Source organism: Anolis sagrei, chromosome X (assembly GCF_037176765.1).
Source record: "Anolis sagrei isolate rAnoSag1 chromosome X, rAnoSag1.mat, whole genome shotgun sequence".
Classification (NCBI taxonomy): Eukaryota; Metazoa; Chordata; class Lepidosauria; order Squamata; family Dactyloidae; genus Anolis; species Anolis sagrei.
The window spans coordinates 59,726,250-59,751,904 of NC_090034.1; the positions used below are offsets into that span (position 1 = coordinate 59,726,250).

At 44.7% G+C, this 25,655-nt stretch overlaps 1 protein-coding gene across 2 annotated transcripts; it reads right to left on the minus strand.

Annotated features, from left to right (window-relative positions):
- Nucleotides 1-3,202: 3,202 nt before the first annotated feature.
- Nucleotides 3,203-16,537, minus strand: MED26 (mediator complex subunit 26). 2 transcript variants are annotated; one of them, XM_060784823.2, is made up of 3 exons: nucleotides 16,187-16,537; nucleotides 12,712-12,786; nucleotides 3,203-6,171 (listed from the first exon to the last, which is right to left on the minus strand). In XM_060784823.2, exons 1-3 carry the CDS (start codon nucleotides 16,262-16,264, stop codon nucleotides 4,441-4,443), a joined length of 1,884 nt encoding a protein of 627 aa, XP_060640806.2. In that variant the 5' UTR covers nucleotides 16,265-16,537; the 3' UTR covers nucleotides 3,203-4,440. The 2 variants fall into 2 exon arrangements, with proteins under 2 accessions (XP_060640806.2, XP_067329675.1); XM_067473574.1 differs by lacking the exons at nucleotides 12,712-12,786; nucleotides 16,187-16,537 and adding an exon at nucleotides 9,111-12,705.
- Nucleotides 16,538-25,655: the final 9,118 nt, after the last annotated feature.

Genomic DNA, 25,655 nt, shown 5'->3' on the forward strand with positions numbered 1-25,655 from the left:
GCACCACCGGGGGCTCCAGCACTGCTGGTCATGATATAATACATGACACTAGTGAATCAGACCCTGGTCTATAGAAGAACAACAAACCTCATAACCTCTGAGGATGCTTGCCACAGATGCAGGCGAAACGTCAGGAGAGAATGCTTCTAGAACATGGCCATACAACCCGAAAAACCTACAACAACCCACGGATTCCGGCCATGAAAGCCTTCGACAATACATAGAATCATAGAATCAAAGAGTTGGAAGTGACCTCATGGGCTATCCAGTCCAACCCCCTGCCAAGAAGCAGGAATATTGCATTCAAAGCACCCCTGACAGATGGCCATCCAGCCTCTGTTTCAAAGCTTCCAAAGAAGGAGCCTCCACCACACTCTGGGGCAGAGAGTTCCACTGCTGAACAGCTCTCACAGTCAGGAAGTTCTTCCTCATGTTCAGATGGAATCTCCTCTCTTGTAGTTTGAAGCCATTGTTTCGTGTCCTAGTCTCCAGGGAAGCAGAAAACAAGCTTGCTCCCTCCTCCCTGTGGCTTCCTCTCACATATTTATACATGGCTATCATATCTCCTCTCAGCCTTCTCTTCTTCAGGCTAAACATGCCCATCAAATCATCCGGGCGTCCCCTGTGCAACGTCCTTGCAGGCGGCCAATTCTCTCACACCAGAAGCGACTTGCAGTTTCTCAAGTTGCTCCTGATGCAACAAAAACAAATACTCCCAAATAGCCCATTCAAATTACAACTTGCCAGGTCTTACGGGCCGCCTACAACTCCCAGAAGTCCTCGTCGCCTTGTCCAATCGTTAGGAATGCTGAGAGATGAAGTCCAAAACCCCTGGAGACGGCTACGGGTTGTTCAGGCCTGCTTTGAGAGGCCTCGGCATATATCATATGACAGTGGTTCTCAACCTGTGGGTTCCCAGATGTTTTGGCCCTCAACTTCCAGAAATACTAAGAGCTGGTAAACTGGCTGGGATTTCTGGGAGTTGTAGGTCAGAACACCTGGGGACCCACAGGTTGAGAACCACTGTCAAATGACATTATTATGAGTCGTATCCCATGTTAGAATACAAGCCAGTACGTGAGGCCCCTCTCCACTACCAAAGCAGATAATCTGGATTGGAAGTGGCAGCAGTGGAGGCAGGACCCTTCTCGGCAGGGCTGTCTTTTCACTCCGACGCCGCTTCAAAGCACCCTGCGCATGCCTTAGAAACCTCTTCTTGTAAGGACCCACAGCAAAACTTGGGTTTTGCATAGAAAAAAGCATACTAAGAATACTCGTAAATAATCATGGGTATTATGCAAGGCAAGCCAACAAACAATGCTGTCAGATAATATGTACAATTTATCTCATGTGGATTGCCAGCCCTGTCGCTGCTCCATGTGGCCAAAGAGCGGTGTAAACATTATCCATGATGGTCATGATGAGGGGAGCTGGGGTCCCACAACATCGAGAAACAACATTTAAAAGGAAAATACGGCTCCGGCCCAGCGTACCTGTCCAAACGTATCTCCTTCTATGTCCCTCCTCGGAGTTTAAGATCTTCTGGGGAGGCCCTGCTCTTGGTCCCGCCTCTATCACGAGTGAGGCTGGTGGGGACAAGGGACAGGGCCTTCTCAGTGGTGGCCCCTTGCCTGTGGCACTCACTCCCCGGGGAAATTAGGTCATCAACATCCCTCCTCTCCTTCAGAAGGAAGCTGAAAACATGGATATGGAACCAGGCCTTTGGGTAATCTGGCAGACTGAAAAGGTAATGACAACCAGAATTTGGAAAGGACTATGGTAATGCTGAATGGACTTACGGATTTCAGAACTCGGTGAACGTTGGCCACTAGATTGGCTTTTAGTTGTTTTATATTAATTATATGTTTTAATTTGTTGTTATGTATTTTATCTGTTGACTTGTTGACATCGAATTGTGCCGGTTGTAAGCCGCCCTGAGTCCCCCCTAGGGGGTTGAGAAGGGCGGGGTAGAAGGGCCCGTAATAAATAAATAAATAGACTTTAGTTCCCAAATTCTAAACATCCCATCAGGGTTTTAAACTAGCCTTTCTGCTTGCAAGCAGAACAGAAATCCCCAAAGGAGGATTAAAGGGGTCGAGGGAGGTGTGGTACTACTACTACTACTACTACTACTAATAATAATAATAATAACAATAATAATAGTGGGCCAGTGGAGTTAATAAGAATAATAGCAGAAGGCCAGTTAATAATAGCACTACCATATTGTTCATTTGTTCAGTCATTTCTGACTCTTCGTGACCTCATGGACCAGCCCACGCCAGAGCTCCCTGTCTGCCGTCACCACCCCCAGCTCCTTCAAGGTCAATCCAGTCACTTCAAGGATGCCATCCATCCGCCTTGCCCTTGGTCGGCCCCTCTTCCTTTTTCCTTCCATTTCTCCCAGCATCATTGTCTTCTCTAAGCTTTCCTTTCTTCTCATGATGTGGCCAAAGTACATCATCTTTGCCTCTACTATCCTTCCCTCCAATGAGCAGTCGGGCTTTATTTCCTGAAGTATGGACTGGTTGGATCTTCTTGCTGTCCAAGGCACTCTCAGAACTTTCCTCCAGCACCACAGTCCAAAAGCATCTATCTTCCTTTGCTCAGCCTTCCCTATGGTCCAATAGGGTATAATAATTATAATATATTGCATGTACATATAATATTGATCATAATATTGTAATACAATATGATACTAATAATACAATATAATATAATTATATATTTTATATTACATGCAATATTATTAATATTATTGCAGTATAGTGGTATAGTACAATATCCATGCAGTCATGCCGGCCACATGACCTTGGAGGTGTCTACGGACAACGCTGGCTCTTCGGCTTAGAAATGGAGATGAGCACCACACCCCAGAGTCAGACATGACTGGACTTAATGTCAGGGGACTACCTTTACCTTTTACAATATAGTAAAATATAATACTAATATTGTGCTATGCTAGTAATTATATGTACACATAACTTGTAAGCCGCTCTGAGTCCCCTTTGGGGTGAGAAGAGCAGGATATACATGCCATATAAGTAAATAAATAAATAGAGGGCCAGTGTAGTTAGTAATAGTAATGATAATAGAGGGCCAGTGGGGACCCCTGGACCCCAACACAGCCAAAGAACGAACAGGCTAGCTTCCCACTTAAAACCAACCAGCTACTTCTGAAACTGTTAGGAAACGGACAGGGTACTTTGTGCAAATTTTTTTTATTCTTCTTCTTTCCACATTTATATCACAATGTGTCCGCTGAAAGGACCAATAGCAAAGTTGCTCCCTTCTGTGTCCCAGGAACACAGAAGTCTATAGTTTACTGTACATTCACTAAGGCTGTTTTTTTTGTTTTTTATTTATTTAAATTTCTGCAAGTTGCTTTTTCGTCGATGGATCTCCTCCGTAAGGCAAACGATATCTAAAGGAATGGTAACAAGTCGGGTTTTTTCCAGCATACAAACCAGGCTTCCCGTCTCCCCAGGCCCCCTTCACAGAACGCTCACAAACTAGAATAGCACCCTCAGAATGGTTTGGAGCCTCCCTTGTTTCAAACAAAATAAAGAAAAGGGAAGAAAACGGACTTTCCCTGCCTTTTCCCTCAACCAAAAAAAAAAAAAATCTGCTCAAGCGGTGGCAATTGATGGGCGTTGCTCTTGCGGATGGGCTTGGGACCACTTTTCTGCATCATTCTTTGGGACCGAGGCCACAAGAGACCCCCACCTATGAGTCTATGCTGCCTTTTGGCCCCTGTCCCATAGCAAGGCAAGACCATCAGGAGCAAACTCTACACCTCCAACCTAAAGATTTCAAGGGAGGGGGGAGAAACCTTGAAGAGAGATGCAATGCAAAATAAAAAATAAAAATTACTATAGTCTCGCACGGTTCACCTTGAAACGTTTCAATGCTGTATTTTTTTCTGGGTTTTTTTTTTCAAGAAAGGAAAAAAAAATCAACTCAAGACAAATAAATAAGACTTAACTACTCCTGTGTTTAAATGTCCTGCTGTCTCCCGCCCGAAGCCTGCCTTGCTCTCCTTCACAAATCACTGGAAAAGCTTCCCACCTTTTGATAACATAAAAACACCTTTTTTTTTTGTTAACAGCCAGATTTGCTCAGGGTTGTTGCCGTTGGGAGACCACAACTTCCTTTGTTTCTTGAACTTTTAACGCCTCCCTTTTGTTAGTAAACTGGTAGCAGCACTTCAAAATGAAAACAAAAAGAGGACTTTTTTCTAAACGGGGGAGAAGAAACTGCCCAATGTCCAGCTCGCTCTCTTACATACCTTTCCTGGCTGGTTTTGCACCTACTCCTCCGCCTCCAATGTGAATTTGGGGCGGGGGACAGAGAGCTGGAAGTGGCTCCTGCTTCACTTAACTGCCAGTGTAAAAAAAAGAAAAAGAAATAAAACAAGAAGAAGCCTCCGGCAAAAAACGGTGGTCAGTCTAGGCAGACGTAAGGCAGGATGTTGAGGCGCCCATCGTCACCATGTGGGTCCAGCGATATGCACTGCGTCCAATCATACCAGTTACCCTGTGTGTCATAGCAGCCATTTACGCCGGGCCAGCGCCGCCCGCCAATGCGCTCCGTGTCGCCAGGCGTGAGCTCCCGCGTGACCCCAGGCAAGTCCAAGGGGCCCTTGCCGTGCGGGGCCAGGACGTGGGTCTTGCGGGCCTCCCGCCGGGTGCTCTCCTCCTGCTTCAGGTACTCTGACATGAAGTAATGGGCGCCTGGCGTCTGCGCCCCAGAGGAGGAGAGCAAGCTGCTCTGGCGGGTCAGGTAGGACTGAATTATCTCATTGCGGGACAGCTCCTTCCAGTTGGTCTGTTCAAAAGGGCTGTGCAGCGGGAGGCTCTTTGCCTCCGTGCCTGTCCGCTGTGATGATGAAGATGATGGCGGCAATGGCGGCGACAACACAGGCGGCAAGGGCAGCTGCTCGGCAAAGGCAGGGAGGTCCCCTATTGGTGCCACTGCCGGCAGAGAATCCCTTTGGGCCAAGGGCTTGATCTCGCCTGTAATGGGGTCAAACGTCAGCCGCCGCTCCTTTTTTAATCGCACAGGCTTCACCCCCCCACCGCCCCCGCCCCCCTCCAGCCCCTGCCCATCCAGTCCTTGGGCCATGTAGTCCTTGGGCCGGCACTTCTTCTTCTTCTTCCCATCGGAACCAGAAGCAGTGCCATCACTGCAGTCCCCCCTCGGGGCGCCTGGCAAGAAGGACTCCGAAAGGTGGGAGGCCCCTGCCCCACTGGGTGAGGCCCCTGCCCCCAGCAGAAAGGGCTGGGTTTCAGGCATGGCCTCTTGGAGAGGCGATGCCAGCCTCTTGGCGGCTGGCGAACGGGAAGACGTGGGGCTCTCTGCTGCTGCGTTCAGGGAAGAGGCCCTCAGAGAAGGCTCCAAGCCCTTGGAAGAAAAAGTGGCGTGCTGCCGAGCAAACGTTTCCAAGCAGATGCTTCGGGGGCTGAAGGAGGAGCAGCGGGGACTTCTGGGTTGACCACCCGATGCTACTGCTGCTTCCTCCGCTTTCTCATACTGTGGCGCCGGCAGTGGCAGGACCGCCGTCTTGAGCAACGAGGGCAGCCCAGAAGGCTTGAAGAGTCCCACTGGGGAGCTGGTATGCGGCCGGACTGCGTTGATGGGGATCTTGCCGCTGGGCTTCTCGTTTTCCCCAGTCTCGACCCGACCACCTTCAGCCTCCAGAGGGAAGCCGGCATCCGGAGGGCTGGGGAAACTCTCCGGGCTGCCCCCAATCCCATTCGTGGGAGGTGGGGAGGGGTTCTGCAGTGCCTCATAGCTAGCTTTGGCGGTTTTCAGCAGCGAGGAGGCAGGGGGGCCCTGGAGGCCGTCCCTGGGCTCGCCACCCCCTTTCCGCTTCCGGTTCCCTGGCTTCGGAGAGTGCGGTTTCTGGACGTCATTCCGGCTCTTCGCGTCCTGGACAGGCTTGGATACGGCCCCGATGGCAGTGGCCCCGGGGGGTGTTTCCACGCGGCAGTTGTGAGCACCCCCATTGGCTGACCCGGGGGGGTTTGGCAGCCCCCTCAAAGTGGCCTCGTTCTGGGCGACCGGCTCAATCAGCTTCTGCCAGTTCCGCAGGAGTTTCTTGGCACGCTTGGCGAGCTCCTCATTTTCCGTTTTCTTCCTGACGTCATTGATGAGCCTCCCCAGCCGCGTTTCCTGGAGTTTCAAACCAAAGAATTAAAAGAGAGAAAGAAAAGGTCATTTCATAAGATTCTGAATTGAGTCACATTGGATGCACTTGTTAAGTACCGAAACTAGGAATGTAGGAAAGCTTTCTCTTCCCAAGTTCTGCAGGAAATATACACTAGAGCAGGGGTCCACAAACTTTTTAAACAGGGGGCCAGGTCACAGTTCCTCAAACTGTTGGAGGGCCGGATTATAATTTGAGAAAAACATGAATGAATTCCTATGCATTCCACATATCTTATTTGTAGTGTAAAAATCACTTAAAAACAATACAATAATTAAAATGAAGAACAATTTAAACAAATATAAACTTATTAGTATCTCAATGGGAAGTGTGGGCCTGGTTTTGGCTCAAGAGATAGGATTGTTGTTGTTGTGTGCTTTCAAGTCGTTTCAGACTTAGGTTGACCCTTAGCAAGGGCCGGATAAATGACCTTGGAGGGCCGCATCCGGCCCCCGGCCTTAGTTTGAGGACCCCTGCACTAGATAGTTCCACCATGTCTCCTGGCCCTCAGTTGGTACGAATATATAGCCAACAATATACTCCAGGATTATATAATTGAAAGGAAAAATAGGTATATAAACGGATATCCTATGGAGAACTGAGATCAAACTGGGAATATAACCAAAGTGAAGGGAAAAGGAAAACACAAGGAACTAAATCAGACCATCTCCATGATCCAACAAATAGAATAAAAGACAGCACTGAATTGCAAATGTTCCCAGAAGGAGGGGATAGGGGAACTAATACTTATTATTATTATTATTATTATTATTATCATCGAACTGCATAAACTGGCATAAACCAGTACAGGTGGTCCCAGTGATCATCGGCACACTGGGTACCATGCCAAAAGATCTGAGTCGGCATTTGGAAACAATAAACATTGAGAAAATCACGATCTGTCAGCTGCAAAAGGCCGCCTTATTTGGATCTGCACGCATCATTCAAAAATACATTACACAGTCCTAGATACTTGGGAAGTGTTCGATTTGTGATTTTGTGATACGAAATGCAGCATATAGATCTCATTTGCTGTGACATACTGTGTTTTGTGTCAGTAAAATAAAATAAGAGAGGGAGAGGGAGGGGTGGTGGGGAAAAATAATGAGTGTGAGGTGGGGAAAAAATTGAGAGAAGTGGCAGGGAATAATAATAATAAGAAAGGAAGAGGGTGCTGGGAAAAGAATAATAATAAGCAAGGGAGAGGGTGGTGGGGAAATAATAACAATAATAAGAGAGGGAGAGGGTGGTGGGAAAATAATAATAAATGTGCTCTACGTGGGGTTACCTATGAAGATGGTCCGGAAGTTTCAACTAATCCAACGGGCAGTGACCAGACTTCTAACTGGAGCAACGTACAAGAAGCATACAACTCCTTTGTTGAGTCAGCTCCGCTGGCTGCCGATGTGCTACCGAGCCTAATTTAAAGTGCTGGTCTTGGCCTATAAAGCCCTAAACGGTTCTGGTCCAACTTATCTGTCCGAACGCATCTCCTCTTATGAGCCTATTAGAACTTTAAGATCTTCAGGGGAGGCCCTGCTCTCGCTTTTTTGCAAGCGCAACTGGTGGGGATGAGAGGCAGGGTCTTCTCCGTGGTGGCCCGTGGCTGTGGGACTCCTTCCCCAGCGACATCAGGCAGGCCCCATCCCTTCTGGGTTTTAGAAAAAAAGCTGAAGACCTGGCTCTGCGCACAAGCGTTCGAAGAATAAATTTCTTCTAATCTCTATCGCGATATTATTATTATTTTAATGTCATTTTGATAATGTTGTTTGTTGTATATGCTTTGATTTTATTGCTGTATTATATTGTCCGGGTTTGGCCCCATGTAAGCCGCTCCGAGTCCTCATCAGGGAGATGGTGGCGGGGTAGAAATAAAGTTTATTATTATTATTATTATTATTACCGTTTCGACACAGTCTGGATTAAGAGCAGGATTTTGGATGAATGGAACTATGCACTTGATATGCTTTTAAATTTTGTATACTGTTTTATGTGTATTATTGCTTAATGTTAATCACTTTAACTGTTTAAGTTCTATTGTTATTTCTGGTTTTCACCAGCATTGGATTTTTGCCGAAGTTGTAAGCCACCTCGAGTCCTTTTGGGTGAGAAAGGTGGGGTCAATGAAGTAAGTAAATAAATAATAAGTGAGGGAGAGGGTGGTGGGGAAATAGTAATAATAATAGGGAGAGGGTGGTGGGGAAATAGTAATAATGAGAAAGGTATTAAGTAGGAGACTAAGATGGAACTAGAAAGGAGTAGAAAAGTATTCCCTCCTGTCTTTTAGAAGAAAATTCAAGACCTGGCTTTGGGACCAAGCGTTCGATTAGTGAGCAGCAAGTAAAAGAAAATTTTAACACTTATGGCAATGATTTGACCCGGACTGGATTTTAGACTCTGATTTTAATAGGCGTGTGCTAATCAATTGTTTTAATATTTGTAATATTTTAATGTATTGTTGATTGCTTTATTATGACGACACCGTATGGTGTTTGTGAGGCTGCCCTGAGTCCCCCCTCGGGGGGTGAGAAGGGCGGGGTATAAATATAGGAAATAAATACATAAAAAATAATCTCCTTTACATATATGTATTGATCTTTTCTCTCTCTAAATTCCTGCTGGGACGTGCAGAGCCATCCACAAAAGCACAGCGAGGTTTAGTCACTACAGTGGGACTTCAACTTAAGAGCTTTTGTGAGTCAAGAGGCGTTACTCTTAACCCGGTTTCGCTTTAGTATACGAGCAGTGCTTTGAGTTACGAGGGAGTGCGAGTGTGAGAGTCTCGGAACCATTGGCAACCATCTTTGAGAATTCTTGGAGAACGGGAAAAGTTCCAGCAGATTGGAGGAGGGCCAATGTGGTCCCAATCTTCAAGAAGGGGAAAAAGGATGACCCAAACAATTACCGTTCTGTCAGTCTCACGTCGATACCAGGCAAGATTCTGGAAAAGATTGTTAAGGAAGTTCTCTGCAAACTTAGAAACAAATGCGGTCATCGCTAATAGTCAACATGGATTTATCAAAAACAAGTCATGCCAGACTAATCTGATCTCTTTTTTTCGACAGAGATACAAACGAAATGCAAAGATACAGAATGGGGGACGCCTGGCTAGAGAACAGTACACGTGAAAAAGATCTTGGACTCCTTGTGGAAAACAAGTTAAACATGAGGCAACAATGTCATGTGGCGGCAAAAAAAGCCAATGGGATTTTGGCCTGCATCAATAGGAGCCTAGGAAGTAATGCTACCCCTCTATTCCGCTTTGGTTAGATCACACCTGGAATATTGTGTCCAATTCTGGGCATCACAATTGAAGAGAGATATTGACATGCTGGAATGTGTCCAGAGGAGGGCGACTAAAATGATCAAGGGTCTGGAGAACAAGCCCTATGAGGAGTGGCTTAAAGAGAAACTGCAAGTCGCTTCTGGTGTGAGAGAATTGGCCGTCTGCAAGGATGTTGCCCAGGGGACGCCCGGATGATTTGATGGGCATGTTTAGCCTGAAGAAGAGACGGCTGAGAGGAGATATGATAGCCATGTATAAATATGTGAGAGGAAGTCACAGGGAGGAGGGAGCAAGCTTGTTTTCTGCTTTCCTGGAGACTAGGACGCAAGGGAACAATGGCTTCAAACTACAAGAAAGGAGATTCCATCTGAACATGAGGAAGAACTTCCTGATTGTGAGCGTTGTTCAGCAGTGGAATTCTCAGCCCTGGAGTGTGGTGGAGGCTCCTTCTTTGGAGGCTTTTAAACAGAAGCTGGATGACCATCTGTCAGGGGTGCTTTAAATGCAATATTCCTGATCTTGGCAGGGGGTTGGACTGGATGGCCCATGAGGTGTCTTCCAGCTCTATGATTCTATGAGTCCTGAGCTTTAGGCCTTCAAGGGAGCAGCCTCTGGGCCTCATGCTCTTGTCTCCTTTAAGGAACTTTGGGTTAGCTGATTTTGTGAATATCCTTGCAAATTCACATCTTAACTCAAGGTATCATTGCACTTCAGAGACTCGATTAAGGTTGGGGCAGCAAGAGTAGGAGTGTGAGACCCTGAAGATATGGAGAGGGAACCCACATTGGATGGAATTCCCCAGCGAAGAGAAACGGCTGCTGCATCGGACACCACGACTCAGCAAAGCTGCCAGAAAGCACCTCCAGAACCCTAGCTGATAAAGCAGAGAAGCTGGCCAAGGAAAGGGAGGCAACTAGGGTCATGTTAAGCTGGAGATTTAAGCTCGTGTCCTGTGTTTTAATCTCTCTCTTGTGCATTTTATAATGTGTCTTTTATAGAACTACATTTGAAGATGCATGTTTATAGAACCTGAGTCTCCTTATGGAGAGAAAAAGTGGGATATAAATAAACATAATAATGATATAAATACTTCTCCTCTGCCATTTCTCTGTGTATGTACTAGAGTGCCAAAAGAGTAGGGTATCTGCTTCCGGTATCTGGAGCCTCTTTTACAGGTGACCGAATGGGATTTTTAGATGTGACTTTGGATATTATATTATTGGGTTGCTGTGGGTATTCTGGGTTGTATGGCCATGCTCCAGAAGCATTCTTTCCTTACGTTTCTCCTTCATCTATGGCTGGCATCCTCAGAGGTTGTGAGGTCTCTTGGAAACTAGGGAAATGGGGCTTATACAGGGTGAGGCAGCATAACTTCCTTTTTTAAAATGCGTGCCATTCAGTTGGTTGAAGACATAGCGGAGCGCTAGTGGTCTCGTTCAAGAGGCGGGAGTATAAAGTTTTCTCCTGACACAGTTCAGTCGCCATCACGTGAGGAGTGTGCTTTGCTGTTGAGGTCTACTTTTCAAGCGGATTTGGAGTGGTCGGCCCGCTCTCCAGATTTTATTTATTTCGAACATTTTTACCCCGCCCTTCTCAACCCCTGGGGGGTCACTTTTTTCTTTTCTAGGCGCGGAACACCATCTTGGTTGCAACAGCAGCAGTGATTTTTTTCCGATGGAGTTTTTTGAAATCCCATGTTTCTGTGAACCGTCCAAGGACCCTAAAAGATTTGAAGACCAACATTCAGGAAGAAATTGCCAGCATAACGCCTGCTATGCTGGCAAGAGTCATGACAAATGCCAGAAATCGGTTTACTCAGTGTATGGAGAATGGGGGACGTCACCTACCTAATTTGATCTTCAAAACTACGTAAAACAAAAATTTAGGTATGCGCCTACATTATGAAAAAATAAAAAATTCTGATTCATACAATGGGTTTTATTAAGTTTTGAGAAAAGGAAGGTATGCTGCCTCACCCTGTATATCTGTGGAATGTCCAGGGTGGGAGAAAGAACGGGTGTCTGTTTGAGGCAGGTGTGAATCTTGCAATTGGCCACCTTGATTAACATTGAATAGCCTTTCAGCTTCAAGATCTGGCTTCTCTGTGTAGTGTGACATGGCAGTTGTTAGTGTGTTCTCAAAGAATATTCAGTGCCCAGGTTGGTTCATCAAGTGCTCACAACCTCTAAGGATGCCTGCCACAGATGCAGGAGAAACGTCAGGAGAGAATGCTTCTGGAACATGGCCATACAGCCCGGAAAACTCACACAAATCCAGTGAAGGCCTTCAACAACATATCATATTACTGTTGTGTAATTATATTATCCACAAGGAGAGGCGGATAAAAAAAATATTATTAATATTTCTCTCTGAAGGTGTAGAATTTATAGAATTTCTGCAATGTCTATATGCTTGGACTGGGCTGTGACCCACCCACCTCAAACCACAAGGAGAGGTGGCTAAAAAATAAAATTATTGTTGTTGTTGTTGTTATTTCTCTCTGAAGTTATAGATTTTTTTTGCAATGTTTTTGGATTGGCCTGTGACCCACCTCGAGCCACAAGGAGAGGCAGTAGGAAATAAAATTATTATTTTCTCTGAAGGTAACACGACGTCGCCTTAATAGGATATCACAACACTCTCCTGCTTTACATTACAAAAATGCCCGTTGGTAGAAAGGCCTACAAGGTAGAAAACTTCAGCCCCATGATTCCATAGCATTGAAGTAAGGCAGTTAAAGTGGATTCATTCTACAGCACCGATGCACCCCAAGATTTCTTTTTCCACTGCAGAAAGCTTTGGTATTGCAACACAATTGTTTTGAAAGAAGAATCCTAAGCAGGCATCAGCTGCAATGGGTGTATGACAAAGAGCGTGCCTTTCACTGCCGCACATGAAATTCGTCAGCAAATACATCTTTTTGGTCTCACCGCTTTAAACACTGAAGTGTGCATGAGATTTGCTGGTGCATGAGACTCAAGTCAAGACGGGTAAATGTTACATGCAAAGCCTTTAAACCTAGATCTGGCGTCCCTGAGTATTATTCAGGCCTTCTAGTCTTGGGTGACTGTTACTCATTTTCCCTTCTTCTCTAGATCATAAGAACACACTGCTCTTGGTTACATAGAGCTTCACATCCAGCAGCCTCATTCATTCCCAAGAAGCCATGCCAATCCCCTTCTTTCTACCAATGGAGAGACCGCTTGCAGTGAGAACGCACCTCGAGGGCCTCTTTGGTGATGGGGTATCTCTCCAAGCTGGAGATCACTTCCAGGACTGCAACCATGTTCCGTATCTAGAGGTGGTGGGGAGAAGAGACATTATTATTATCATAGAATCAAAGAGTTGGAAGAGACCTCATGGGCCATCCAGTCCCAAGAAGCAGGAATATTGCATTCAAATCACCCCTGACAGATGGCCATATATTATTATTACTATTACTACTACTACTACTACTATGTTTATTTATACTCCACTTTTTCTCCCAATAAGGAGACTCAAAGCAGCTTAAGGATAATCTCAAGGATAGACAGATATTATTATTATTATTATTATTATTATTATTATGTTTCTTTATACCCCATTTCTCTCTCCACAAGGAGACTCAAAGCAGCTCAAAGACAGAGTCAAAGATAAACAGATTACCATCAATATTGATATTATGTTTATTTATACCCTGCTTTTCTCTCCACAAGGAAACTCAAAGCATCTCAAAGATAGACTCAAAGATAGATATATTATTATGCTTATTTATACCCCACTTTTTCTCTCCACAAGGAGACCCAAAGCAGCTCAAAAACAGACTCAAAGATATTATTATTATTATTATTATTATGTTTATTTACACCTCACTTTTTCTCTCAAGGAGACCCAAAGCAGATCAAAGACACTCAAATTTATTATTATTATTATTATTATTATTATTATTATTATGTTTATTTATACCCTGCTTTTCTCTCCACAAGGAAACACAAAGTGTCTCAAAGATACTCAAAGATAGATATACTATTATGCTTATTTATACCCCACTTTTTCCTCTCAAGGAGACCCAAAGCAGCTCAAAGACACTCAAATATATTATTATTATTATTATTATTATTATTATGTTTATTATTATGTTTATTTATACCCTGCTTTTCTCTCCACAAGGAAACTCAGTGTCTCAAAGATAGATATATTATTATGCTTATTTATACCCCACTTTTTCTCTCCACAAGGAGACCCAAAGCAGCTCAAAAACAGATGCAAAGATATTATTATTATTATTATTATTATTATTATTATCATGTTTATTTACACCTCACTTTTTCTCTCAAGGAGACCCAAAGCAGCTCAAAGACACTCAGATATATTATTATTATTATTATTATTATTATGTTTATTTATACCCTGCTTTTCTCTCCACAAGGAAACTCAAAGTGTCTCAAAGACAGACTCAAAGATAGATATATTATTATGCTTATTTATACCCAACTTTTTCTCTCCGCAAGGAGACCCAAAGCAGCTCAAAGACAGACTCAAAGATATTGTTATTATTATGTTTATTTATACCCTGCTTTTCTCTCCACAAGGAAACTCAAAGTGTCTCAAAGATAGACTCAAAGACAGATATATTATTATTATGTTTATTTATACCTCACTTTTTCTCTCCGCAAGGAGACCCAAAGCAGCTCAAAGACAGGCTCAAAGATAGATATTGTTATTATGGTGTTGATTTACACCCCACTTTTCCTCCCCACAAGAAGACTCAAAGTGGCTGACATTAAAAAAAATTCAGTATAATTTAAAATCTACAGAAATACAAAAATTAAAACAGATGCTATAGTTATATAAGCAGGGAAGGAAAGAAGACAAGCAGGAGAAGGGAGGTTTTAAAGGTTATTTTAAGTGTACTTGTTATATTTTAATCTGTTTTTCCCACACTGTTATTATTTATTTATTTTAAACTTTTGTATTGCGCTTGTTAAACTTGACTAAAGTGTGGTATTGTTAGCCGCCTTGAGTCCCCATGGGGAGAAAGGTGGAGTATAAATACAGATAAGACTAAGAATGGGAAGAGAGGAAGGAAAGGAATGAGGGAAGGGAGGCAGGAAAGGGAGAAGGAAGGAAATTGAGAAGGAAAAGGAAAGAATGGAGGAAGTAGAGACAGGAGGAGTGAAGGAGAAAGAAGTAAATGAGGGAGGAAAGGAAGGCAGGAAAGGAGGGGGAGGAAGAAAGGAAGTGAGAGAAGGAAGGGAAGAAAGAAGGAAGGATTGGAGGGAGGAAAGGATAGAAGAAAGGATGGAAAAGGAAGGAAAGAAGAGAAGGAAGGAGAAAGGGAAGGAAGGAAAGAGGGGAGGAAGGAGAGATTGATGGGAAAGAAAGGGAAGGAAAGGAAGGAGGGAGGGAAAGAAACTGAGAGGGAAAGCAAAGGAAGAGAGATGGAAGGAAGGAGAGATAGAAAGAGTGGAGGAAGGAGGGAAGGAAAGGGAGAAGAAAGGAAAGAAATTGAGAGGAAAGGCACGGGAAAGGAGAAATGGAATGAAGGAGGGAAGGGAAAAAAAACTAAACTGGAGTGATAAGAAACACCATAATGTTAAGGACTGGAACAACGTGCAATATAATCTGACATGATGCCACAAGAATGTGAATGTATATTATTGCTGTTTTAAACTGCTTATTTTATGATGTTTTATACTTATTATCGGTGTATATGGATTGTTGTTTACATGATTTTAATAAGTTGGAAGCCGCTTTGGGTTCGGTGAGGGAGAAAAGCGGGATATAAAGAAAGATGTTATTATTATTATTGTTGTTATTATTATTATTAAGTAAGGAGAGAGGGAAGGAAGGAAAGAAAGAAATTGAGAGGTAAAGGAAAGGAGAGAAGGAAGGAAAGGAAGATGAGAGGGGTGATGGGGATTATGACAGAAAGGAGAGAGGGAAGGAAGGAAGAAAAAAATAGGGAAAGAAAAGATGGAAGGGGGGAGGGAAGAATGAAGGAGGGAGGGAGGGAGGGAAGGAAGGAGAAGGGGGATGAAGAGGTGAATGAAGGGACAGAGAGAGGGCAGGAAGGAAGGAAAGAAATAGAGAGGGAAAGGAAAGATGAAAGGAAGGCAGGGAAGGATGAGTGAGGGATGGGGGGAAAGGAAGGAAAGAAATAGAGAGGGAAAGGAAAGATGAAAGGAAGGCAGGGAAGGAAGAGTGGGGGAAGGAGAGAAAAGAGAGATTGAAAGAGAGGAGGGAAGGGATGAAGGGGAGAGTGGAGGGAAGGAAGGAAAGAAATGGAGAGAGAAATGAAAGAGGGAAGGAAGGAAGGAGAGAATGAAGGGAAGGAAAGGAGGGAAGTGGTGAAGAGGAGAACAAAGAGAAGGAGAGGCAAGGAATGGAAGGAGAAAATGAAGGAGGGAAGTAAGTAAGGAGGGAAAGAAGTTAGGAAAGAAAGAAATGGAGGGAAGGCAAAGATGAAAGAATGGAGGAAAGAGAAGAATGAAGGAAGGAGGGAGGGAAAGAAGGGAAGAAGAGAGGGGATGAAGGAAAGGAAGGAAGGAAATGGAGAGGGAAAGGTGGGAGGAGGGGGAGGGAAGGAAGGAAGGAGAGAATGAAGATGAGGAGGGAAGCGGTGGAGAGTGGAGGGAAGGAGAGCGAGAAGGAAGGAAGAGGCTGCTGTTGAGGCCAAGCAATGGCGGAGAGCGAGAGAGGGAAGGCTCACTCACGTTGCTGTTGGGGTCGATGGCCTGGAGGAGCCGGTCCCTGATCTGCTGCGGGGAGGAGGGTCCCGGAGCCGCTGTCATTGCCTCCCTGCGCCGGGAGGAGAGGAGAGGGGGGGCGGCGGCGGCGGCGGGCGAGCGAGGGGCCCCTTCCCTCCCTGCCTGCCTGCCTCCTTCCGGGCCTCACTCTCCGGCCTCGCCCCGCATCTTCCGCCGCAGGAGGAGGGAGGCAGCGAGCCAGGCAGCCAGGCGGGCGCGTCAGGCGGGTGGCGCCGGGAGAGATAGGCCTGAGGCCTACCTCCCTCCCGAAGCGCTCGCTCTCCCTCTACTGTGCGGCGCGAGGCACCCTGGGAAACGCGACCGTCTGCGCCTGCGCAGAACAAAACTAGGAAGGCGAGGCGTCACGGCGCCGACGCGCTCTGTGGCGTCATGGCGCAAAGCCCGGAAGTGACGTCGACGCTGGCACCGCCCACCTCGCTGCAAGCCTTTTGAACGGGGGAAAAGGCGGGAAAAAAGGAGGAGAGGCGTGGCTATGGTTCAGGTAAGCTGCATCTACACCAGTGTTTCTCAACCTGAGGGGGGTCACCAAAGTTCATCAGAAAACATATATTTCTGATGGTCATAGGAACCCTTTTGGCAGAGAAGGTTATTTATTTATTTATTTACTTTATTTGTATACCACACTCTCTCAGCCCATAGGCGACTCAGTGCGGTTTACAGCCAGGTCAATATACAAAGTGCACAACATTAGCATTTAAAACAGTAACTAAGGCAACTACATCAATATAACAATACATCAGTACATCAATATAACATCAATACATCCACATAACTAATCCATCACATCTCATCAGTAAAGTCATAATCCGATCTCCTCGTCCATTATTCCAAGTTCCAAGATCAATCAGTTAATTGCACTGCTTAATTAAATGCCTGTTCAAAGAGCCAGGTCTTTACTCTTCTCCTGAACGCCAGCAGGGAGGGGGCCGATCTAATGTCTGCGGGAAGGGCGTTCCACAGCCGGGGCCACCACTGAGTTAAAGATCTCCCCGTCTGTCCTTCTCTTCCTTTTTGGTTTTGGTGAACTACAACTCTCAGAATTCAAAAATAGCTCCCCCCCCCCCAACCCTACCAGTATTCAATGTTGGCCATGTAGGTAGTGTGCTAAGTTTGGTGCAGATCCATTGTGGGCTGGGTTCAGAGTGCTCTTTGATTGTAGGTGAACTATAAATCCCAAATGTCAAGGTCTCTATTCCCCAAACTCCAACAGTGTTCACATTTGGGCATATTGAGCATTTGTGTCAAGTTTGGTCCAGTTCCATCATTGTTTGAGTCCACAGTGCTCTACCTGGATGTAGGTGAACTACAACTCCCAAACTCAAGGTCAATGCCCACCAAACCCTTCCAGTATTTTCTGTTGGTCGTGGAAGTTCTGTGTGCCAAAATTGGTTTAATTCCATCATTGGTGGAGTTCAGAATGCTCTGATTGTAGGTGAATGGTAAATCCCAGCAACTACAACTCCCAAATGACAAAATCAATCCCCCCTCCCCAACCCCACCAGTATTCAAATTTGGGCATATTGTGTATTTATGCCAAATTTGGTCCAGTGAATGAAAATCTGTCCTGCATATCGGATATTTACATAACAATACATAACAGTAACCAAATTATGGTTATGAAGTAGCAACAAAAATAATATTATGGTTGGAGGGTCACCACAACATGAGGAACTGGATTAAGGGGTCGCCGCATTAAGAAGGTTGAGAAACACTCTTGGGAAGACAGGTGAACAAACATCAGCATGCTGGAAGAAGCAAAGACCACCAGCATTGAAGCAATGGTCCTCCGCCATCAACTCCGCTGGACTGTCCATGTTGTCCGACCACCATCTCCCAAAGCACCATCTCCTTGAATACTCCGAATTCAAGAACGGAAAACGGAATGTTGGTGGACAGGAAAAGAGATTTAAAGACGGCCTTGAAACCAACCTTAAAAACTCTGGCATAGACACGGAGAAAAGCCAACCTTAAACACTGTGGCATAGACACTGAGAACTGGGAAGCCCTGACCCTTGAGCGCTCCAACTGGAGGTCAGCTGTGACCAGCAGTGCTGCAGAATTTGAAGAGGCATGAATGGAGGGCGAAAGAGAGAAACGTGCCAAGAGGAAGGCGTGTCAAGCCAACCCCAACAGGGTCCGCCTTCCACCTGGTAACCGATGCCCTCATTGCAGGAGAACATGCAGGTCAAGAATAGGGCTCCACAGCCACCTATGGACCCACCGCCAGGATACTACACTTGGAGAACCATCATCCTCGGACTACGAGGGGTCGCCTAAGTAATTATATAATGATATAATACAACAACAATTATACTAATACTACTATAATAAATAAATAAATAATATATATATATATATATATATATATATATATATATATATATAAAAATGTAATGTTTGCTTGTGGGATTAACACAACTCAAAAACCACTGGGCGAATTGACCCCAAATTTGGACACAATACACCTATCAGGCCAGTGAGTGACCATCACTCATCAAATCAAATCAAAACATTTATTTCGGTCATTGACCAGCACAGGAAATAGTGTCACATTTCCATACAAACCTGGTATGTTTGGTACATTAAAATATAAATATAACTACTAAAAACACAATATGGGTGAGGGAGCAGAAGAGGAAACAGGGTAAAAACATACAATGCCCAGATCCATCACCAAATTGTAGATTCAGGGAAGAAGATTACTGGACACACAGTTGACTTTTGGAACTAGTCATCCCCTGACGGATTTTGTATGCTGCTCCACAGACCATCACTCATAAAAACACTGAAAAACACAGCAGAAGATACTTTTTAAAAAATCCAAAAAACAAAAAAAACATTACAATGCATGTGCAAAACCACATATATATATGCAAACACACATATATATACAAATATATACACAGATATTCACACGCAAAACATATACACAGACTGGGCCACAGCAACATGTGGCAGGGGACAGCTAGTAATATATAATAATACAATACAATAATATACATACAGTAATACTAATACAATGTAATAAAATATTTAATAATACTAATATACAAAACAGTGTGTATATATTATAGTATATTGTTATTATGATTGTATTATATTAGTATTATATATTGTTAAATAAATGACAATATAATAACACATAATAATATATAATACTAATATATTGTCTGGCTTTAGGCCGGGACATGGCACTGAGACAGTCTTGGTCGCCTTAGTGGATGATCTTCCCCGGGAACTGGACAGGGGGAGTGCGTCCCTGTTGGTTCTGCTGGACCTCTCATCGGCCTTCGATACCATCGACCACGGTATCCTCCTGGGACACCTTGCGGGAATGGGCCTTGGAGGCACTGTTCTGCAGTGGCTCCGGTCCTTCCTCGAGGGTCGTTCCCAGAAGGTGTTACTAGGGGACTCCTGCTCGACCCCGTGGCCATTGTACTGTGGTGTCCCGCAGGGCTCAGTATTGTCCCCTATGTTGTTCAACATATACATGAAGCCGTTGGGGGAGATCATCCAGAGTTTCGGGGTTCGGCGTCATCTGTATGCAGATGATGTCCAACTCTGTTATTCCTTCCCACCTGCTACTAAGGAGGCTGTTCAAGTCCTGAACCAGTGCTTGGCCGCTGTAACGGACTGGACGAGGACTAACAGATTGAAACTAAATCCAGACAAGACAGAGGTACTCCTGGTCAGTCGAAAGGCCGAACAGGGCATAGGGTTACAGCCTGTGCTTGACGGGGTTACACTCCCCCTGAAGGCGCAGGTTCGCAGCTTGGGAGTGATCCTGGACTCATCGCTGAGCCTGGAACCCCAGGTCTCGGCGGTGGTCACAATTAAAACTTGTGCACCAGCTTCGCCCATACCTTGGAAAGTCTGACTTGGCCACAGTGGTCCACGCTCTGGTTACTTCCCGTATAGACTACTGCAGTGCTCTCTATGTGGGGTTGCCTCTGAAGACTGCCCGGAAGCTTCAACTAGTCCAACGAGCGGCAGCCAGATTACTAACAGGAGCGGAGTACAGGGAGCATACTACTCCTCTGCTGCGTCAGCTCCATGGATGCCAATTAGCTTCCGAGCACAATTCAAAGTGCTGGTGCTGACCTATAAATCCCTAAACGACTCCGGCCCTGTTTACCTGTCCGAACGGATTCTCCCCTATGAACCATCAAGGTTGTTAAGATCTTCCGGAGGGGCCCTGCTCTCAGTCCCACCTCCTTCGCCATCGCGTCTGATGAGGACGAGGGGCAGGGCCTTCTTGGTGGTGGCCCCTCAGCTCTGGATCATAGAATCATAGAATCATAGAATCATAGAGTTGGAAGAGACCTCATGGGCCATCCAGTCCAACCCCCTGCCAAGAAGCAGGAATATTGCATTCAAATCACCCCTGACAAATGGCCATCCAGCCTCTGCTTAAAAGCTTCCAAAGAAGGAGCCTCCACCACACTCCGGGGCAGAGAGTTCCACTGCTGAACGGCTCTCACAGTCAGGAAGTTCTTCCTAATGTTCAGATGGAATCTCCTCTCTTGTAGTTTGAAGCCATTGTTCCGCGTCCTAGTCTCCAAGGAAGCAGAAAACAAGCTTGCTCCCTCCTCCCTGTGGCTTCCTCTCACATATTTATACATGGCTATCATATCTCCTCTCAGCCTTCTCTTCTTCAGGCTAAACATGCCCAGTTCCCTAAGCCGCTCCTCATAGGGCTTGTTCTCCAGACCCTTGATCATTTTAGTCGCCCTCCTCTGGACACTTTCCAGCTTGTCAACATCTCTCTTGAATTGTGGTGCCCAGAATTGGACACAATATTCCAGATGTGGTCTAACCAAAGCAGAATAGAGGGGCAGCATTACTTCCTTAGATCTAGACACTATGCTTCTATTGATGCAGGCCAAAATCCCATTGGCTTTTTTTGCCGCCACATCACATTGTTGGCTCATGTTTAACTTGTTGTCCACGAGGACTCCAAGATCTTTTTCACACGTACTGCTCTCGAGCCAGGCGTCCCCCATTCTGTATCTTTGCATTTCATTTTTTCTGCCAAAGTGGAGTATCTTGCATTTGTCACTGTTGAACTTCATTTTGTTAGTTTTGGCCCATCTCTCTAATCTGTCAAGATCGTTTTGAATTCTGCTCCTGTCCTCTGGACTATTGGCTATCCCTCCCAATTTGGTGTCGTCTGCAAACTTGATGATCATGCCTTCTAGCCCTTCATCTAAGTCATTAATAAAGATGTTGAACAGGACCGGGCCCAGGACGGAGCCCTGCGGCACTCCGCTCGTCACTTCTTTCCAAGATGAAGAGGAAGCATTAGTGAGCACTCTCTGTGTTCGTCCACTTAACCAATTACAGATCCACCTCACCGTAGTTTTGCCTAGCCCACATTGGACTAGTTTCCTTGCCAGAAGGTCATGGGGGACCTTGTCGAAGGCCTTACTGAAATCCAGGTACGCTACATCCACGGCATTCCCCGCATCTACCCAGCTTGTAGCTCTATCGAAGAAAGAGATCAGATTAGTCTGGCATGACTTGTTTTTGATAAATCCATGTTGACTATTAGCGATGACTGCATTTGTTTCTAAGTGTTTGCAGACCACTTCCTTAACAATCTTTTCCAGAATCTTGCCCGGTATCGACGTGAGGCTGACAGGACGGTAGTTGTTTGGGTCGTCCTTTTTTCCCTTCTTGAAGATTGGGACCACATTGGCCCTCCTCCAATCTGCTGGAACTTCTCCCGTTCTCCAAGAACTCTCAAAGATGGTTGCCAATGGTTCCGAAATGACTTCCACTAGTTCCTTCAATACTCTGGGGTGTAGTTGATCTGGCCCTGGGGACTTGAACTCATTAAGAGCGGCCAGGTATTCCTGGACGACTTCTTTCCCAATTTGGGGTTGGATGTCCTCCAATCCCTCATCCACTCCATCTTGCTGAGGTTGAAGACTCTCTTTTTGTGAGAAGACCGAGGCAAAGAAGGCATTAAGTAGTTCTGCCTTTTCCCTATCCCCTGTCAGCATTGCCCCATCTTCTCCTCGAAGAGGTCCTATCGCCTCCTTGTTTTTCCTTTTTCTACTGACATAAGAATAGAAGCCCTTTTTATTGTTTTTAATGTCCCTGGCAAGTCTGAGCTCGTTTTTTGCTTTAGCCTTGCGGACCTTTTCCCTACAGGTGTTGGCTATTTGTTTGAATTCTTCTTTGGTGATTTCTCCCTTTTTCCACTTCTTGTGCATGTCTCTTTTGTGTCTCAGCACAGTTAGAAGTTCTTTGGACATCCATTCTGGCTTCTTTGCACTTGTCCTATTTTTTCTCTTTGTTGGCACGGTTTGCAATTGCGCCTTGAGTATTTCACTCTTGAGAAATTCCCATCCATCCGTAGCTCCCTTGTCTTTTAGTATCTGTGTCCACGGAATGCTGCTCAGCGTTTCCTTCATTTTTTGGAAATCAGCTCTCCTAAAGTCCAAAATGCGGGTTTGACTTGTCTTAGTTTCGGCCTTCCTTTGTACCTCAAATTGCAGGAGCACATGGTCACTTGCCCCTAAGGATCCTACCACTTCGACCGCATCGATCAGGTCCTCCGCATTTGTTAGGATGAGATCAAGAGTAGCCAATCCCCTTGTTGCCTCTTCTACCTTCTGGACCATGAAATTGTCTGCAAGGCAAGCGAGGAATTTGTTGGACCTTGTACTCTTGGCCGAGTTTGTTTTCCAGCAAATATCGGGATAGTTGAAATCGCCCATGACTACTACATCTCTTTTCTGTGCCTGTTTGGTCAACTGTTGGCAGAAGACTTCATCACGATCTTCCTCCTGGCTTGGGGGTCTGTAGTAGACACCTACAACGACATCTTTTTGAGTCCCAGTTCCCTTGATTCTTATCCAGATGATTATTTCCCATGCTCTGTGCATTAGTGTAAAGACATGTGAGCCCCTGGGATCTTCCCTTGAGCTGTTTAATTGGTATTATTGTGTTTTTGGTACGTGGTCCTTGTTGTGTTTGTGCAGCCCTCCGTTTAGCCTTCTGGCGATTCCCAGACATTATGGGTAAAGTAGTGTTTGCAAGGCTGTTGTCCCCCTCCCCCGGTGGACCTAGTTTAAAGTGCGTCTAATGAGGTTTGCGAGTCTGTGAGCAAAAAAGTGTTTTCCTACTTGTGTGAGATGCACCCCATCCCTTGCCAGTAGGCCATCCTCCTGGAATAGCAGGCCATGGTCGAGGAAGCCAAAGCGTTCCTCCTGACACCATTTTCTAAGCCAGTCATTGACCTGTACTATTTTTCTGGCTCTTGTGGGTCCGTGTCTTACAACAGGGAGGAGGGATGAAAAGACCACCTGTACATTACATTCTTTTAGCATTGCTCCTAGAGCTCGAAAATCATTTGTGATCTTTTGAAACGTATGCCTTGCAGTATCATTGGTTCCTACATGAATCAACATGAGGGGAGGACGGTGATAGGGCTTGAGGAGCCTGGTGAGTCTCTGAGTGATATGGTGTATTTTTGCCCCCGGTAGGCAGCATATTTCTCGAGCCATCCCATCTGGTCTGGAAATGACAGCTTCCGTTCCTCTAAGGAGGGAGTCGCCTACTACCAAGACCTGTTTACTTTCAGGAATGACAGCGCCCCTTTTGTGCAATGTAGTGTGTAGGTCTCCAGAAAAGTGATCCTGTTGGTGTGAATTGTGTAGGTGAAAAGTGTTGTCCTCCTCCTCGACATCCCCGGTGCATTCGTCAAGGACAATCCATTGAGATTCGTCCGAGAGCCTATGGTTCTCCTGTATGTGTTCCTGTTGCTCCTGGTCTATGGTTGGGGATGGTACACCTGCAGGATTGTGCAAGTGTGAATGTTGTAAAGTGTTGTCCCAGTCAGGGCTGTCCCCCGCACACTGATCAAGGATGAGCCACTGATCAGTATCTAAGCCATTCTGGTCTTTCCCAATATGTTGTGTTTCTTGGTCAGGTGCTAGTTGTGTGAGAATTTGGAATCTATTGTGTAACTGCAGCTGAGCAGAGGTATTCTGAGGAGGCTTCTGGGTCCTATGTGTCCTTCTAAGGGTGACATTTCTCCAAGCCTGAGGGTTGTCCACATCTGAGGTGCTGTTCTGTTGAGCCTCCCCGTAATGTTGGTGTGATATGGGCTGCGTGTCTAGGCCAGTGTGGTGTGTGGTATCTAAGAAGAGCTCAAGTTCCTGAATGTCCTTAAGGGTCTTAATACGGTCCTCGAGTTGTTGTATCCTGTGTTCCATGCGAGTGATCTGTGTACACTTGGGGCAGATGTAATTGAGTAATTGTAGTGTGAAAAAGCTGAACATGCCACAGCTAGGGAACTCTCTCCCATTGGAGATTAGATCTGCCCCTTCCCTCCTGACTTTCAGAAAGCTGGTAAAATCTTGGCTTTGGAATATAGCATTTGCAGAATGATGATTGAGTCAATAACGGCTGACCACACTGGCAGATGGTGATGAATTTGTGATTTTACTCTGATGACCTGGCTTTTGTAATTGTATGATCTGTATTTTAATGTATTTTTTTATTAGCGTATTATGATGCTATTATGTTTATTCTATTTGTGTATGAATTTTCTGCTGTTGGCTGGCTTGAGTCCCTCTTCGGAGGTCGAGAAGACTGGGTTATAAAAGCTATAAATAAATAAATAAATAAATAAATAATACAATAATAATATTCATTAATAATATACAATAATTATAATAACAATATTAAATATATACATAATACTAATATACAACAATATAATAATATAATATCATATATACCATAAGAATATATAATAATAAAATCCAATAATATATTAATAATATAAAATTATAATAATTATAATATAATTATAAAATAATTATGTGCTGCATTTCCCTTTTTTAAATGATAGAACCAGTTAAGGCAATGGCACTGATAACCCAGCAACAAAAATCATGTTACATAGTGTAATATAATGATATAATACATTTATAATAATATTATAAAATTATATAATATAATGCTCTGCATTTCCATGTTTTTATGATAGAACAAATTAAGGAAATGGCATTGATAACTTAGGAACAAAAATAGTGTTACTTAGTGTAATATATTATGATGGTGTAATATAATCCAATTATCTCTCTATATATAAATAAAATGTAATGTTCATTTGGGGGATTAACATAACTCCAAAACCACTGGATGAATTGACACCAAATTTGGACACAATACACTTATCAGGTCAACGAGTGACCATAACTCATAAAAACCCTGAAAAACACAGCGGAAGGGACTTAAAAAGCCAAAAAGCAAAAATTACATTACAACGCATGCGCAAAACCACATATATATACGCAAACACACACATATACACAAATATACACACACACGTATACACACACACATATATACACACACAGAAAACACATATACACAGACTGGGCCACAGCAATGTGTG